Raw genomic sequence first — 16,090 nt, forward strand, 5'->3', positions numbered from 1 at the left:
GCATGCTGGCATTCTTTTATATATTTCTTTACTGTTTTTAAACTGCTAAATGCCTCTCTTTTTGGATATTCCCGCCATTTTCAGAGAAATTACCACAGTTTGAATTTATATGATTAATGGGTGTGAGTAAATAAAATTCCAGTTTCTATTACAGGTATTGAAGGAATATTACATTATGCCTCCACTACAAATAATTCAAACTTAAATCTCAATGGTTTGTATATAAACAGATCAGAAAGTGCTCACCATTAAATTGCTGTCTATTCACAGCGTTAACAGTTTCCTTTCTAATTTTTATTTACCCAAATGTAGAGCAATACCCTGACAACAATTAATGTTGCAAAGTTTTGAATTCTACTCTCAAATTTAGGCATAGATTAGTATACTGCATGACTGAGGATGTTAGTGAAACTTCAACTTTGTACTTGTCTATTGATAAAGTATCCTTGGAGACCTCATTCTCAGAGCGATTGTAACACTTGAGAACCAAAGCTGTATCAACTACCAGTACATGAACAAATTGTATTTTTCAGTTGCTTTTTATAGAGGAATATTGAATTACGTCTGATATTAATTGCTTTCAGTATTTGTATAATTATTCCAATAAATTGCTGCATTAGTTATTGGCTTGTAGAAAATAAACTGAGTAGTGAATTAGTAGACAGCGCAAGCAATAATGTATCATAAGCTTTTTTGGTCCCTAAATTCTTCCGGTTCCTTCTAAGTGATTAATTTGAAATATCAACAACCTGTATATAAGATGCACACAAAGTTGTGATAATTCATTGCTTTGTTCTGAAATATTGACTTCCAGCTTTTGCTCAGTGGTGTTTTTCAGGATGTAAAATATTTATTTTTAATTATAAATATTAATTGTACAGATTTTTGGGGTTTGAGTGTTTACTATTTCCATCTGAGTTGCCCAATTTACAAGCAACAACACATTAGCTGAACAAGAATAATTTGCAAGGTTATGGCAAAAATGATGGGATGTGGGACTGAAATGGACAACTTTAAAAGAAAAAACTAGGATAGGCATGATGGGCCAAATATCCTCTTTCTGTGCTGTAAGCTTCATTGGCCCACAACTTCTGAGCTCCGGGGTGTTGTATCCGTGGGGTACCCCAAGGATATGCTGGGGCCCCTACCCCCAGATATTCCCATGTAAGAAATGCACGGCAATTGCCCGGGAAGTTCCAACTTCCACTGGGCAATTGCCCTGCAATGGAAACCATCCGAGACTCTGATTTAAATCACAAATTTTGGATGGTTCCAACTGTCTTACAGCAATCGTTACTCAGAAAAAGTTAGAAGAATTAAAACCACTTCTGAATTTTGGGTAATTACAATACTGACCCTCCATGGGAGCCCCCGATAACCCTCTGACCCCATGGCACTCCCCCCAGCCTCTGATCCTCCAAGGGGACTCCTGTCCATCCTCCCCACTGCCTCCACTGATCTTTCCCCTATCACCTGACCGTCCCCAACCCACTGACCAACAACTGACCCTGCCCCTCGCCCCCACACCCCAGTCCACTGACCATCCAACTCCCCCAGTCCTACCCACTCTCTCCCTGGCTTCTCAAAGTGGATGAGCCTTTAAATCCACCTGCTTTATGGCAGCTAGTACCGTAAAAAAAAAGGGGGCATGCCTTCCTTTCTCCTGACTCAGCTGCTCTCGACACAAAACCTTGGTAATCCATTGCATTGCACCTTTCTTACCCGGCCCGAGTCAGAAGGTCTGCCCTTCAGGGTAAGTAACTTGGAGCAGAATGGCAATCCGACTGTGATTTCCTCTCCACGGAAGTTACGGCCCCGATTCTACACGGTGACTTTTTCGAACCAACATATAAATCAAAGACTAACATTTACATGGGTGTCCAGCGACTGTTAAAGGTGAAACCAATAAGCATTTGCACAGCTAGGTTGAAGATCATTGCTACAAAGTTAAAAGCTTTGATAATTGAATACTGGAAGACCATCAGTTTTTTAGTGAAATCTTTATATGCTAAAAATCTCAACAATTTTTGTGCTGACATTTGATGTAATTTCTTAATTAGTCTGATTTGTTTCATAAGCAAACTACACTTAAGACACTGACTACTCTTTATAATCAGTGAATTATGCAAAATCTGTTATTTAATTTAGACTACTGAATAAAGTGGAAAAAAACCTAAGATTCTTCTGTGTTTTAATTATTTAGGTGTTCGTAAGGGCCAGGCTATTTTGGAGAATTGTGTACTCCAATGTGACACTACAGGAGTCGTATTGAGAACTTCAGCAAAACTGCATATGAAAAATTGTGACCTATATGGAGCAAAGGTATAGTCTAATGACAAATCTTCAGAATTACAAATACAATACTAATCTATAAAAATACTTGAGCATATTTTTAATTTAAATTAATCGATAATCCCTTGATTTTCTTTTTTTGCCTTTCTTATACAGGCTAGAATATCATGTTTCAGCATGATGAAAGCACACAACTCTGCCCTGAATTTGATCTAAATGCAGCAGTTGTATATTTGTTTCCATAACAAACAGGAGGTTTAAATCCTATACAAATATCTTGTCTTTAATTTACATAATTGGTCAGGAAATACACTTTACCGTGCTTTTCAAGAATTGACTGCTTTTCACTTTTAGCACATCTAATTATGCTGATTGCACACCCGTTTATGGCAGCAAACTGGACGTGATACATTAGGGGTGTGATGGACTTGATGTGGCTAGTAGGATCTTTTAGATGGATCATCATGGATTTTCTTCTTTTCCTCTTGGTTACGCCATCAGAGAATATAATTGTGAAGTTGCCAGTGGCTGGTTTCAGCAGAGTTGGTAAATACTGAGGAATAATGTTGCCTGCTCTTTTGGTATTAGAAATATGTGGGGAAACCTGAATATGGTAATTACTTCTCTTGTAACATGGAAACATAAAAAATAGGAGCAGGAGTAGGTCATACGGCCCTTCAAGCCTGCTCTGCCATTCAATATGACCATGGCTGATGGTCTATCTCAATGCCACACTCCCACGCTCTCCCCATACCCCTTGACCATTTAGAGTCCATAAATCTGTCTGTTTCCTTCTTAAGTATACTCAGTGACTTGGCCTCCACAGCCTTCCATGGTAGAGAATTCCGTAGGTTCACCACCCTCTGAATGAAGAAGTTTCTCCTTATCTCAGTCCTAAATGGTCTACCCATATCCTGAGACTGTGACCCCTTGTGTCCATTTTTATCAAAAATTTGAAGTCAAAAAGTATATTTTTTTTATAACAAGCAAACCAAGAAGCAACTGGAGTTTACTTCTTGAAAACAGCTATGAAATTTAATTGCCTTTTTAACTGTAGTTTTAAGCTGGAGGAAATACAAGTATGAATAATTATTAATTGATATAGAAGATGAATCTTGGGTTATTATAGGCTTTTTGAGGTGGAGAGAGCAATGATTGAAATTTTGTTTTTGTTGCTGTTCAAGTTATTTTCTTAAGGATGTTATCTATTAAAAATACATTTGAACATTGATTATCAATGCTATTATTTGTCAGAATTTCACCTTGTATGATGTAATGAATTTACATTCTGAAGGATTTTCCCCTCGGCGATTTGGGGGCAGGGCCTGCTCGCCGAGGGGAAGATGACATGGGATGACGTCAGGAGGAACCCCCGACATCATCCCAGTCCATTTAAACCTTCAGGAAGGCGGGCAGACAGCGAAATCAGCTGTCCGCCCACTGACCTGTCACTGGCCAATTAAGGCCACTGAAAGGCTAATTAACCTTGTTAAAGACCCTGCCCGTCCAAGCTTAAGGCTGGCAGGCAGGCCAGGAGCCCCAGCAGGCTCCAGATTATTCATGAAATTTCATCCACTGGCGGGATGAAGTTTCGTGTCTGTTTTTTAAAAAAACTTTGTGTTTCTTGTTAACATGTCCCATCTCGTGTGACATTGTCACATGAGGGGGACATGTTAATAATTTTAATATTTCTTTATTTTTTGACTTTTCTTACCTGTCAGTAAACTCCCTGAAACAGCACTTTGCCCTAGGGAGCATGCCGAAAGAGCGCACTTTGACAGTTGGGGATTCCCTTCTCCTCCCCTATATGCTTCCTGTCGGGCAGGCCACTGGGTGGACCTTAATTGGCCCGCCCACTCAAAATGGCAGCAGGCCCCGTTTCGGCAGCGGAGGTCGGCTGCCCGCCCGCCGCCGAGCCTGTGGGGCCAGCTTGCCCATCGAGGGCTAAATTCTGCCCATTGTGTTTATTTTCTTTATATTTCAATTTTGTTTTAATACTTTATGTGGGACTAAATATGCTTGTCTTCATTTCTATGCCTAATGTGCTACAATACCACATAGGAAGACTAAAGTTTAGGTGAACATAAATATCTGTACTGTATTTATGATTGCAATTTTACCAAACACATTTTATTTGGATCAAACTTAACCAATGGTTTCCACCCAATCATCTCCATCAAAAATTTAGCAGAACATGATCTGCTCTGTGGCTTTTTCTGTCTGAATTGCTGAGCAATACCTCTTTGCAGATTTAGCTCGAATGCGTCCATACTAAAATGACTTTTCACGTATTTCTTCTCCAGCTGCCCCTAGATTCTACAAATCTTCTCAAATCTTCCACGAAGATTGTACTTGGCTTGATTAAACTGTAGAATGAACAGCAAAATGTTTATTCAAGACATGGCTTGTTTTAAATGCGAACAGAAATTGAAATAGTTTTCCTGAAGATAGTTAAAACTAACATTGTATAATTGATTTAACTGCATAATTTAAAGATTGGAGCACATCAGGAAACATTCCTCAGCTAGAGACTAGTACCTCTTTTTAAACACATGGTTTTATTTTCTTTAGCAAAAATTGAACTTTGAAGAAAACAGTTTTATAACTGCAGTGTATATGTTATGCTGAATGCAGTGATCTTTGCTTTAAAGTTGATAACTTTAAAGAAATGTGATTTAAAATGTCATTTTCAATTAGTGAAGCAGCAGAATATTCATATATAATTAAAATAGTATTAACAATTTTAATTGAGTCTTTTGAGGCAATGCAAAATTATACTTTTGAGCTAAACTCATTAAATGCCTTTTTTTTTACAGCATTGTGCTGCTGTGTTTCTAAAGCTAAACCAATTGATCATCAGGCCTATCGAGCCTGCCACATCCACACTTAGCACAATTACATGCGCAATACACTCTTAATTGTGCTTCCTCCTGGGAGAGGCAAAAAAAATTAGTTCAGGATAACTGAGGAAATTCCTCTGGCAATCCAACATAACCAAAACTAGCTAGCAACTTACCTCTCACTGTTGAGATTTGTTACATGCAAATGTTCACTGGATCAAGATGAAGGCTTTGTAGCTGGATAAAACAATATATTTTCTCTGAGATCATAATTCTCTCAATTATAGTACCTCTGAAAATAGGTACTAAATAGATGTACTTGCAATTTAAGGATAAAATTAAACCCTCCTTTGGAAATTTGTTGTATTACATCGCACATGTTTTGGCATTTTTTTCCAGGACAAACATTTAAAAATTCTAATTTCTGAAGTTTGGTGCATTTCCTGTGAAAAACCTTAAATTGGTTGTTCTAATGTTGCACTTCAGCTTGATATTTGCAAGCTGTACAAAATTTCTGAAGTATATTTTCCAACAGACTTTCATAATTGACTAATGCCTATGTAGTTTTCACATTAATGGGTGGCAATAATTCACTCAAAAATTTTATTTTCAAGAAATCACAAGAATTTGTTTGACATGATGAAACTGAATACTTCACCTAGCATTAGTGAGCGATATCATACAACAAATTCCCGAAGAAGGGTTTAATTTTATCCTTAAATTGCAGGTGCACCTATTTAGTACCTATTTTCAGAGGTACTATAATTAAGGGAATTATGATCTCAGAGAAAATATATTGCTTTATCTAGCTGCAAAGCCTTCATCTTGATTCATTGAACAGTGAATTATATCTTTCAATTAAATAAAATCACTTTTATCTTGTAGATCTTTTAAGAATTCAGTATGTAACCCTTCCACATAATTGACTCAAAATTACTTTGGCTCCTGGCATCATTATTTTTGCCAATAAAAGGTGCTCACATTTTGTCCATTTTTTTTAAAAAGGTGATAATTTGGAAGAGGATGGGTTTATTTGAAATTATCATCAAAGGTCTTTGTGAACAATTGTTCTTTTTAATGGTACCTAATTGCCTCTTGTTTTCTTCAGTTTTTTTTTGAACTGGGCAGGCATGAGAGAAATTTCAAAAATTAGAGAAATTCTCCCCTGTGCTCCTGCCACCATCCTCCGATTTTAACATTACAGACCGTAAACTATCTGGTACACAATTTAATTTCGGTGGTTAAAGTAAGAACTGGATTATGAAAAGCAAAAGGATATAAAAGGTTATAGAAATATTTTTCCCTCCAAAATCGACCGAAGTAACTGGATGATGTAAATGAAAATAGAAAAAAAGAACGTCTTAGCTGGGCAATATTCGTTGAGGCTAATGTATTTAGGTATATAACTGAAAGTAAATGTAATGACTTAGTGCTTACTTGGTCATAGAAATTTGGAAAGAAAGTGTGAGAATTAAAAATCTGTTGCAGCTAATGTGGGAAATTTGTTATTGTTTTGGAAGTGTGTTTCTTGGGAGAGGATTGAAGGGAAAAACCTTTGATCTACGTAGAAGATTTAACAGGAAAAGGATTAAAATGTTGTATTCAACAGGGCGCAGGACTTGAAATTTATCCTAGCAGCACCTGTGAGCTATTTGGCAATGATATACATCACTGCAAGGAAGGAATACGCATTAAGGTAAGCCCAAAATATTTAGGACAACAGTAGCAACCTGCATTGATATAGTGCCTTATGTATAAAAGTAAATTCTACTACACTTCACATATTACAAATAGGTGAGAAAATACAAGCCAACCCAGCAAAAGTAACCAAAAGTTTGATCAAAAAGGTAGGTCTGGAGTAGATGATTGGAGATGGCACAAGGGTGTGGAGAAGCATTTCCAATCTTGAGGAGATATAAAGGCTTGGTGTCTGAACATGGAGAATAAAAATATAAGGTGGGGGGGCACTATTGAAATGATGCAGAGTAATTATGGTAAGAGATCATGCAGCAAGACTAAATTATGCTATAGTTAACATAGGATAGGTTGGTTGTATATTTAGAGGATATCGATTTTTTTTTCAAATCTTCATGGCATACCTCAGTTCATGCTTTTAAGGCATGTGGTTAGATGTTCAAATAATTTCTATTACTGATGAAAAGTTTACATTTTTGCTAAGTAAAAGTTAAATATTTGGGGTAAATTTTCAACTTACCACTTGGACATTTTTTTTTGCAGCTTTATAACCTAATTTTCATATATTTTTCAATCAAGTGGTTTCTATAACAAGTGGCTGATCTGCATCCAGCTTTAAGTCCTAGTGGAAAGTTAAAAATATACCCCCATATTATTTGAAATAATGCATTCAAATATTTGAACCAGCTGCTAAAGAAATTTCTTCTATTTATGAAAATTAGTAACTTTACTTTGGCTCTAAGGCAGAAACTTATTTAAGCCATAAAATTTGACTTTGCTGAGCCATTGGTTTCAGTGCTACCAGATTGAGTAACGGGGTCAGCTCCCAATGGATTCTGGCACAGCTCATGCTGATTGCTGTGTTTTGAAGGTCCATGGCACAGGTTTCCTGCGTGTGTATGTGTGTCGGAGCATGCAGAGTGGGCACATTATAATGCCAATCGGTAATTTGGCTTAACGCTGATTTGGCACCCAACCTGCCACTTTGGATCTCTCGCAAACACATGCAGGCGAACATGTAAGAGGATTTCCCCCAAACCCCCAGTGCTATTTAAAGGCATCACCATCCATCTTTAAGGTGGGATACATTTGACTATCTTTTTGCTGTTGCAGATTTAGTGAAACTCCTGTGGTTTTGTAGGAGTTGACAGAAGGGAGTGGTGCTTGCCCTTTTGAAAGGAGTGGTGTAGTTTTGAAAGGGCTCAGACACTACTTGCTCACAGTCATTGAGGCTATAGTTACAGTTCCCCATGGCCTGCAGTATCATAGGGAGATGGAACAGAGGCAGCAGAGAGGAGAAATTGTTTGCAGTAGGAAGAGGAGGACTCTTAGCAGGTGGCCCATCATCTAAGGTCTTCAGATCCTACCTTCAACCTGAACCCCATTCAGGAGTAGTGTCTGTGGTAGCTACCTTTTAGCAATGAGGTGGTCACAGAACTGCAGCCACAGGATGAGAATGCTGCTGCCAGTGGCTGTCAGGGTCACAGTGGACCTTGATTTCTAGACTAGTAAATCCTTCCAGGTTGGAGCTGGCAGCATCACCCTAATGTATATGTTTGCCGTCCATCAATGCATCTGGGAGGTTACTGAGGCCATGTAAGCAGAGAGAAGTAGGTTGAGTGGGCATATGGTTTTGCCAAGATAGCGAGCATTCCCATGGTGCAAGGAGACATTGACTGCATGTACATGGATCTGCAGGCGTCAAGATCAGGGGACCACTACAACAAGGATTCCACTACCAGCTGGTGTGTGACCATGCCCAAACAATTATGCTGGTGAACGCCTGCTATCATAGCATTGTCACAATACTTTCATTCTGTTCAAGTCAGCAGTTCCCCTCCTCTTTGCCATTTGATCACATGTGGTGATGCTTCCACAATGATAGCCATGCTGTAGTTAGGAACATTGTGTAGTGTAATCCTGACGCAATGGTTTTACTGATTGCACAACCTGTGGGGGAGCCCTCTAGTAATCATAGGAGGGTGTCTCCCAATTTGTGATGGTCTGCTGCATCCTCAGCAACCTGGTTATCATGAAGGTGCAGCCCTCGCCACCAGAGCTTTGGTGATCAGGGAAGGAGGGTCACTCTGGATGAGCTGTCTGTGAATATCTCATCAGATTCCAGCTCCCCTGGAAAAGTCCCCAGATCACTGTTGCTGTACATTTCCCATTTTACCATTCTTCTGTTATGGACCAACACAGTGTCCACTTGACCAAAATCCTGAAATAAAATACACTATCATCCAATCATTCCATATGAACTTTATCCAACAGTGCATCCAATACTCCATACAATACTCAACTAATCAACCTTAGTCACTGTCTTGTGGATGCCTTTGCCTGGCTTAATGCTTCTATGCTTTATTATCCCAGTGGTGGGAGTCTGCTGACCTTCAATGTGAGAGACTGTAGTTGGCCTTGCAGAATGTCTCAATGTGCTCTGGGTTTGAAAGACCAGTTTCAGACTGTACCACTTCAGCTGGGTGGCAGCAATCTGGGCTGGCTGGCTGAAAGGTTGATAGGCAGTGGTGGGAGCACAAATCTCATCCTAAGCAGCAGGATGCCATTGCCACTCCCTTGGGATGACACCTCAGCAATCCTAGTAACTCCGTAGTTCACAGATTAATGGTCTGCTTTGAGAACCTGCAAGCTCCTTTTGAGAACTGGCATGCACAACCACGGTGGCAGTGGCCTGAGCCTGCATGGCACCAAGCAGGGCATATATGGCAACAAGCAGAGCTCTCCTGGACTCATAGATGTTTACAGCACAGAAGGAGGCCATTCAGCCCACCCTGTCTGTGCTAGTCAACAAAGATCTGACTACACTAATCCCATTTTCCAGTGCTTGCCCCATAGCCCTGGAGGTTGTGAGAATGCAAGTGAATATCTAAATACTTCTTAAATGTTACGAATTTCTGACTCAACCACCCTTTCAAGCAGTGAGTTCTAGACTCCCAAAATTCTCTGGGTAAAAACATTTCTCAACTCTCCTCTTAGCCTTCTACCTCTTACCTTAAATCTATGCCCCTTGGTTATTGACCTCTCTACTAATGGAAAAAATGCTTTCCTATCCACCCCATCTATGCCCCTCAAAATCTTATACACCTCTATCAGGTTCCCTCTCAACATTCGCTGCTCCAAGGAAAACAACCCCAACATCTCCAATCTTTCCTCATAGCTCAGACCCTCCAGCCCAGGCAGCATCCTGGTAAATCTCCTCTGCACCCTCTCCAGTGCAATCACATCCTTCCTATAATGTAGTGACCAGAACTGCATGCAGTACTCCAGTCGTACTGGAGCGTTGGCAGTCTGAGCTTTCACTGCAAGCACTCAGATATTGGATGACTTCAACCTATCCTACATGGGAAACAACCCAGTGATCAGATTCCACATCATGACTGGATCCGCAGTTGTTGCGGAATTGGCTACCATTTCCATGCTGGAAAAGATGGACACAAAGATCTGCATGCAGTCCTGTACCAAGCTGTAGCTGGACTCCTCCATGCTCCTTGACAGTGACAACAGGCTCTGTGGGAGGCTGCCCCACATACCAAGCATTTTGATGTGCATGTCCATCAGCCTTTTCGTGTATGCTGCTCCATTGGAATCCTCAACTGAGCTGTCTACAGAGAAATTGCCAACAACATTGTCCTCGCGCCTGCTGGCACACAAACTATCTTTTTAACCCCTGGCCTGGCTGAAACTCACGTGCCCGGAATGCATCACATTCAGAGCCCATCTCTATACTACCTCTAAGGCACACGCAACCAATGTCTGCGGTGATGGCTGTGCGCTGATATCCTGTCAGATCAAGTAACAATGCTTCTTCCTCAGAGATCTGCTTTTCCTATGGGCCTTCATTTTCAGGCACCATTAGCTGGCCAGGTGACAGCTTGTGGGTATCTGAAAGCATAATTGCACAAGGGGAGGCTTGGGTGAAGGAAGGAGGTCGTTAGGGGGGAAATCAAGTGATGCATGTTTACACTATCTGCAGCTTGTGCATCATACCAGATTGCATGATGAGGGTGAAGTGTGATTTGAGATGGTGCATAAGGCAGGGACATAGTCATCCTGGATGGTTTCAGTCATTGATTTTCATGGCCTCAGTGACTGTTGTGCCAATAATGTTGAGCGCCATATCCTCCAAGGGTTGAGGACATGCAGCCATGCATTTCGCACTACTGATTTGTTGCTGTTGCCTCCTGTTCTGTGTCACCACTTCTTGCAAGAGAAGAGGAAGTATATTAATATGTTGTAGTGCATTTGCGTGATATGCCTGTTATAGCTGAATAGCTGAGAGATGTGGGTATGAAGCTTGCAGCAGTGGTAAGTGTGTAAGGGTAAGGTGGAGCATGTGACTATTAGGCATGACTCCTGATTGTTCAAGGTTGCTGATGGGGGAGTGATGGAGATATGGCACATTGAGGAGTAGGAGAGGTTGATAGGAGATGCCATTTCAAGATGCATTCATTGACCTTGACTGCTTGTGTGAGGTCATTGAACTTTTATCTAGCACTGACCAGACCTTTGGTATTGATCTCTGTAGCTCTCTGGTCCCACTGCCTTCGCAGTGTATGCCTGGAAGGTCTCCTGATCCCCTCTGGAAAGATGACCATCTCCTTTCCACCACTGGCATTAAGGCCTCCAGTTATGTGGCTGAGTTCTTGAGAGCCCACTCTGTCCTGTTGCTATGTTTCTTCCTGGTCAGGGTATCTTTCTCAGCACCTGCTGAAGGTACCTCCCCTTTTAAGAGGTGGAGGTTGGCTTTAAGAAGTGTAACCTAGCTTTAATTGGGACAAGCCTCGTATGAAGTAGACATTCCTGCTGAGCATGCAGCCACTCAACATGTTTAGTGCTGGGTAGATGCCACAATCATGGAGATGAACAGGTATGCAGCGTGAAGTTTTGCATGCTGTCGGCATTACTTTCATTGTGGTGTGGGGCAATCACGTTGCAATCCCTGTACCTGCTGAGTGGGCCTTATAGAATTCCTCATCCCCAATCTGGTGGAGGAGGGAGAGATGCCTACTTATCCATACTGTGCTTGATAATGGTATTTTAGGATGTGTACGAAAGTGTCCTGCAACCAGTTGTAGCCTGTAAATGTGCCATAAATGATAGGAATGCCATGTCATTTGTACTTGACATTTGTTGCAGAATTTCATGGAGGAACTGTATGATGTGCCAAAAATAACAATGATGAACAATCTGATTCATAACCACGAAGACTATGGTATCACAATGGCCAAGTTTTCAATACCCTTTCCGAAAAAGAAAACTTCTTTTGCAAATGTAACACAACCCACAAGTAAGTGAAGAATTCTTGTAAATTGATTAACTTTGTTACTTATGTAATCTGAATCAGGAAGAATGGGATAGAATGATGTGCGTGCTGATGGAATTAAATGTTGGGTGCAGGCTAACAATCACTGACCTAGACCTCTGGCCGAATGACCTGTTTCTGAACTGTTAATGCTAAGTAATATTAAATCAAAACTTTACAATGAATTATCTTTGAATATTTTGAATAGGCTAGCAGTGCAATACTTACATATAGTTTTCAAAAAGCAGGAAATATGGAAATGTTAGAGAACTTCCTCCAACATATGGTCAGGAAAGGGGCTATTGGTTGCACTGTTCAATTTCATTCACATTCTGATTATGAAACAAACTTATGCTTCATGCAGCAGCACTAGGATAATGTCCAGACCAGGGCAGATAAAGGTTAGGTAACATTCATGCCACATAAATTCCAGGTAGTGACAAGCTTGAATGAGCAAGCTCAGCCATCTCCACATCACCTTCAATGGTACCACCATTGCTGAGTTGGGGCTGTTAGTTCCAGTGTCCAAGCACATTACTCCAGCTGGGGCCAAACTTATGTTTTTATATAGGTTATGAGGGTGTACTTATTTCACATGGACTGTAGCGGTTTAAGAAGGCAGTTCACCACCGCTACCTTAAGGGCAATTAGGGATGGGCAATAAATGCTGGCCTAGCCAGCAAAGCCCACATCCCTTGAATGAATAAAAAAGGTAACATCCCGGCTTTTGCACTATGTGCCTCTGTTTAAACAGATCACATCCCATCCATTTTGTTAACCTATCCTGCCACCTTAAGTAGTGCACTAACACCCTCAGATGTCTCTTTGCACACCCTTTAAAATGGTACCATTAGAATGTAGTAAGTCTCTTACCAAAATGTATAACTTTTCTGCATTGAATTTCATCTATCATGTGTCCGCCTATTTCACCAACCTGATACTCTCTTCCAGTACATGCAAGTGCACCACACTGTGAGCCTGACTGACAATCTTAAATTGGTTGTCAAAGTAATTTTTAGCACACTGACATTTAATCATCTTTAAATTTGGATTTTCAGCATTTTGGGATCCTTCACTGCTGCTTTAATATTGTATGTTGGTTAGTCTAACTTTGGAATTATTACTGAGATGTTGGTATGTTCAAGCAACAACTGGTTTATTTTATATAATTGAACTATGTACAGTTGTCCAAGACTATGCGTCACACTACTGAAGCCATGAACATTCTCCCCCTTCTCTCCTAGTCATGTGTTCTCTATTATTAAGGGAGGTGCTATTGACACAATCCCACACACTAACCCTTACAAACCCTAATACTACACTTGCTTCCCTCAGTAATCTAGGATGCATCCAGACTGGGTGATTTATCCACCTTAAATACTGTCAGCCTTTCTAGGATATTCTCTTTGTCAATTTTGATCTCAACCATTGTTCTGTGTACCATAGCTTTGGTAAAACCATGCTCCTTGCTGAACACTGATACAAAGAACTCATTTAGTGGCTTCTACCTCCACCAATAGATCTCCATTTTAATCCCTACTCATTCCCTTTTACTGTTAATATGCCTAGAAGACCTTTGGATTCCCTTTTGTGTTGGCAGCCAATCCATTCTTGTGTTGTCTCTGTCCCCACTTACTTTTTTCACCTTTCTACTTTATGTATTCAGTCTGATTCTCCCTTGTATTATCAAGGTGACATTTGTGATATGCAATTTCAGAAAATGGGGCATACCTAACACTATTCTGGTAACACCACAACAACTGCAAAAGTTCAAGTTGACACTCCGCTACCTTTTCAAGGCAACTATGGATTGCCTTGCCATTGTTGCCCAGCTAAAAACAAATATATATATATATATATATATATTTAATTAATCTGTCTAAATACAGGGTTTACCGAATTACTATCCAATCACATTATTCCCCTACAATACTACAATATTTGCAATATATTTGAGTTCCAAACTTGCTTTGGTTATGATTTAGTGAGCTTTTTTTTCCCACTCTTCCCAATATGAAGTTGAATTTTGCAGAAATTGAATATGTCTGGAAAATGCCTGTTGTGTTATCTTGTTGAAATACTAAACAGGCAGCCCTACTGACTATTATGAAAGGCAACACAAAAAAGAATTAAACTGATAACATACTTTGGCATTCTTTATCTGAAATCAGGAAATTGTACAATAAACGAAGATCTGAATGATTTATCTTCCTGGCTTTCTATCCTTTAGGTGGTGCAGACCAAAATCAGAATCCACAGAGCGATTTCAATGAAAACAATTTGGAGATAAATCCTGGCTATTGTGAAACACAAACTATACCATATTTATTAACTGAATGTAGTTCTAACAAATGTGAACAAGCTGTAGTATTGGATCCTTCAAATGCTGCTGAATGTGACGAAGCTGTAACAAATGAACTGATTTCTACTTCTGCAACAAAAAGGGAACAGTCCAGAAGTAGAATAAATGAGACAGTAGACACTGTTGTGACTGATGACATAATGTCACAAGAAATGTTTCTATCCATTGTGAGTAATCATTTTAAGAAGAATGGAAAAGGAAGCTTTGGAATTGTGTACTCTTAACTCCAAGTCAGGTACATAAATCCTGAAGTATGAAATATATTTGTACATAATTTATGAAGCAGCTGCATAACATTTTTCATCAGCTTAAAATTAAGTTGTATATGTAAAATATCAAAATCACAACGCCCAGCATATGATTGGAGAATTGATAGAATTCTTTTTTTGATAATCCCACATTCTAAAGGTGCTCTCAGTAGTAAGTGTGTTTAATCAAGCTTGTCATCATTCTAGCTCAGAACCTATTTATTCAAATACCATGAAATTTTAGCTGATCTATTGACAATTAATTGCGTAGTGCTGAATGTGATTTATGAATATATTTCCATAAGAGACTTGCTTTGTCCTTCAATTAACTTATAAAATATAACCTCTTAATGTAAACTTTGCAGTATTGGGTTGTGCTTGGTGTTCATAGTTTTTCACATGCCATTACTGGAACAATTGATTCCCAGATGTGTAGGTATTGTGCAAATCTCAAAAGTCCCTCAGTAGCCCTCTTTCCCCTCTGACCCCCTTCTTCCCCCTTTAAACCCCTCTTCTCACCACAGCCCAAATGCCGTGACATATTCAACAAACCAGTGCTTAATGATATATTTCACAGATACAATCTCTTTCTGTATTTTCATTAATTTCTGTCCATTTATTTTCACCATTATGTTCATCTACCTAGATTATTTCCTCACCTCTGATTTCATTCTAGTTCAGGACAGCTATTTCTGTAGAAAAGAGTAGTTCACCATTTCACCAGTACAACTCACTTTGCTGGTTGCGTTTTCCTGTGAGTTTACCCAAAGGCTCAAAGGATGTCCACTTTGAATATTTTCCTCTTTAATATCCTTGCTTTACACCAACTTGTGAACTTCACTATTTGTTTATGGAATAAAGAAAGATGCCTGATAATTTCACCAGGTGAAATCATGTAACTTTGCATTAATAACATTGAATTATTACCTATTTTACTATTGTTTAAAGTGTATTTTAGGAATAAATATGAGAACATATTTATGCTATATTTGCAAATGGGACTTTTTAGTTTGCATTGTGTCATGGACAAAGGCTTTATGCTGAAGCCTGACTAGCTATGGCTCATAAAAAAGGAATTTCTAGCCTTCAGAAAACAGTAAGGGTTTTGTTATCATAAAAAGCTGCCAATGCCCCCTGTGACTGCAGAAATCAAATTCCAGGGCAATGCACAAAGACCCTTTACACTTCTAATGCAGAGCTTTAGCCAACGGTGATGACACACCTGCAAGGCAAAGGGGCCCTGAAACCACTGAAGCTTATAAATGGATGAAATATTAACCATTGCAAGAATTCAGACCAGGAATGTACATCCTTTGTCCAAGCCAAGGGA

The 16,090-nt window shown here is 39.6% G+C and overlaps 1 protein-coding gene across 3 annotated transcripts in view; it reads left to right on the forward strand.

Moving 5' to 3' along the window:
- The window catches only part of shcbp1 (SHC SH2-domain binding protein 1), a 55,239-nt gene extending 39,495 nt beyond the window's left edge, over positions 1 to 15,744 (forward strand). For all 3 annotated transcript variants that reach the window (XM_041192758.1, XM_041192759.1, XM_041192760.1), the window contains 4 exons: positions 2,204 to 2,322; positions 6,742 to 6,828; positions 11,985 to 12,135; positions 14,381 to 15,744. In XM_041192758.1, coding sequence (XP_041048692.1) covers positions 2,204 to 2,322; positions 6,742 to 6,828; positions 11,985 to 12,135; positions 14,381 to 14,736 — 713 coding nt within the window. In that variant the 3' untranslated portion in view covers positions 14,737 to 15,744. The remainder of the gene's footprint in view (positions 1 to 2,203; positions 2,323 to 6,741; positions 6,829 to 11,984; positions 12,136 to 14,380) is intronic.
- The last annotated feature ends 346 nt before the right edge of the window (positions 15,745 to 16,090 follow it).

The sequence above is a fragment of the Carcharodon carcharias genome, chromosome 7 (genome assembly GCF_017639515.1).
Source record: "Carcharodon carcharias isolate sCarCar2 chromosome 7, sCarCar2.pri, whole genome shotgun sequence".
Lineage (NCBI taxonomy): Eukaryota > Metazoa > Chordata > Chondrichthyes > Lamniformes > Lamnidae > Carcharodon > Carcharodon carcharias.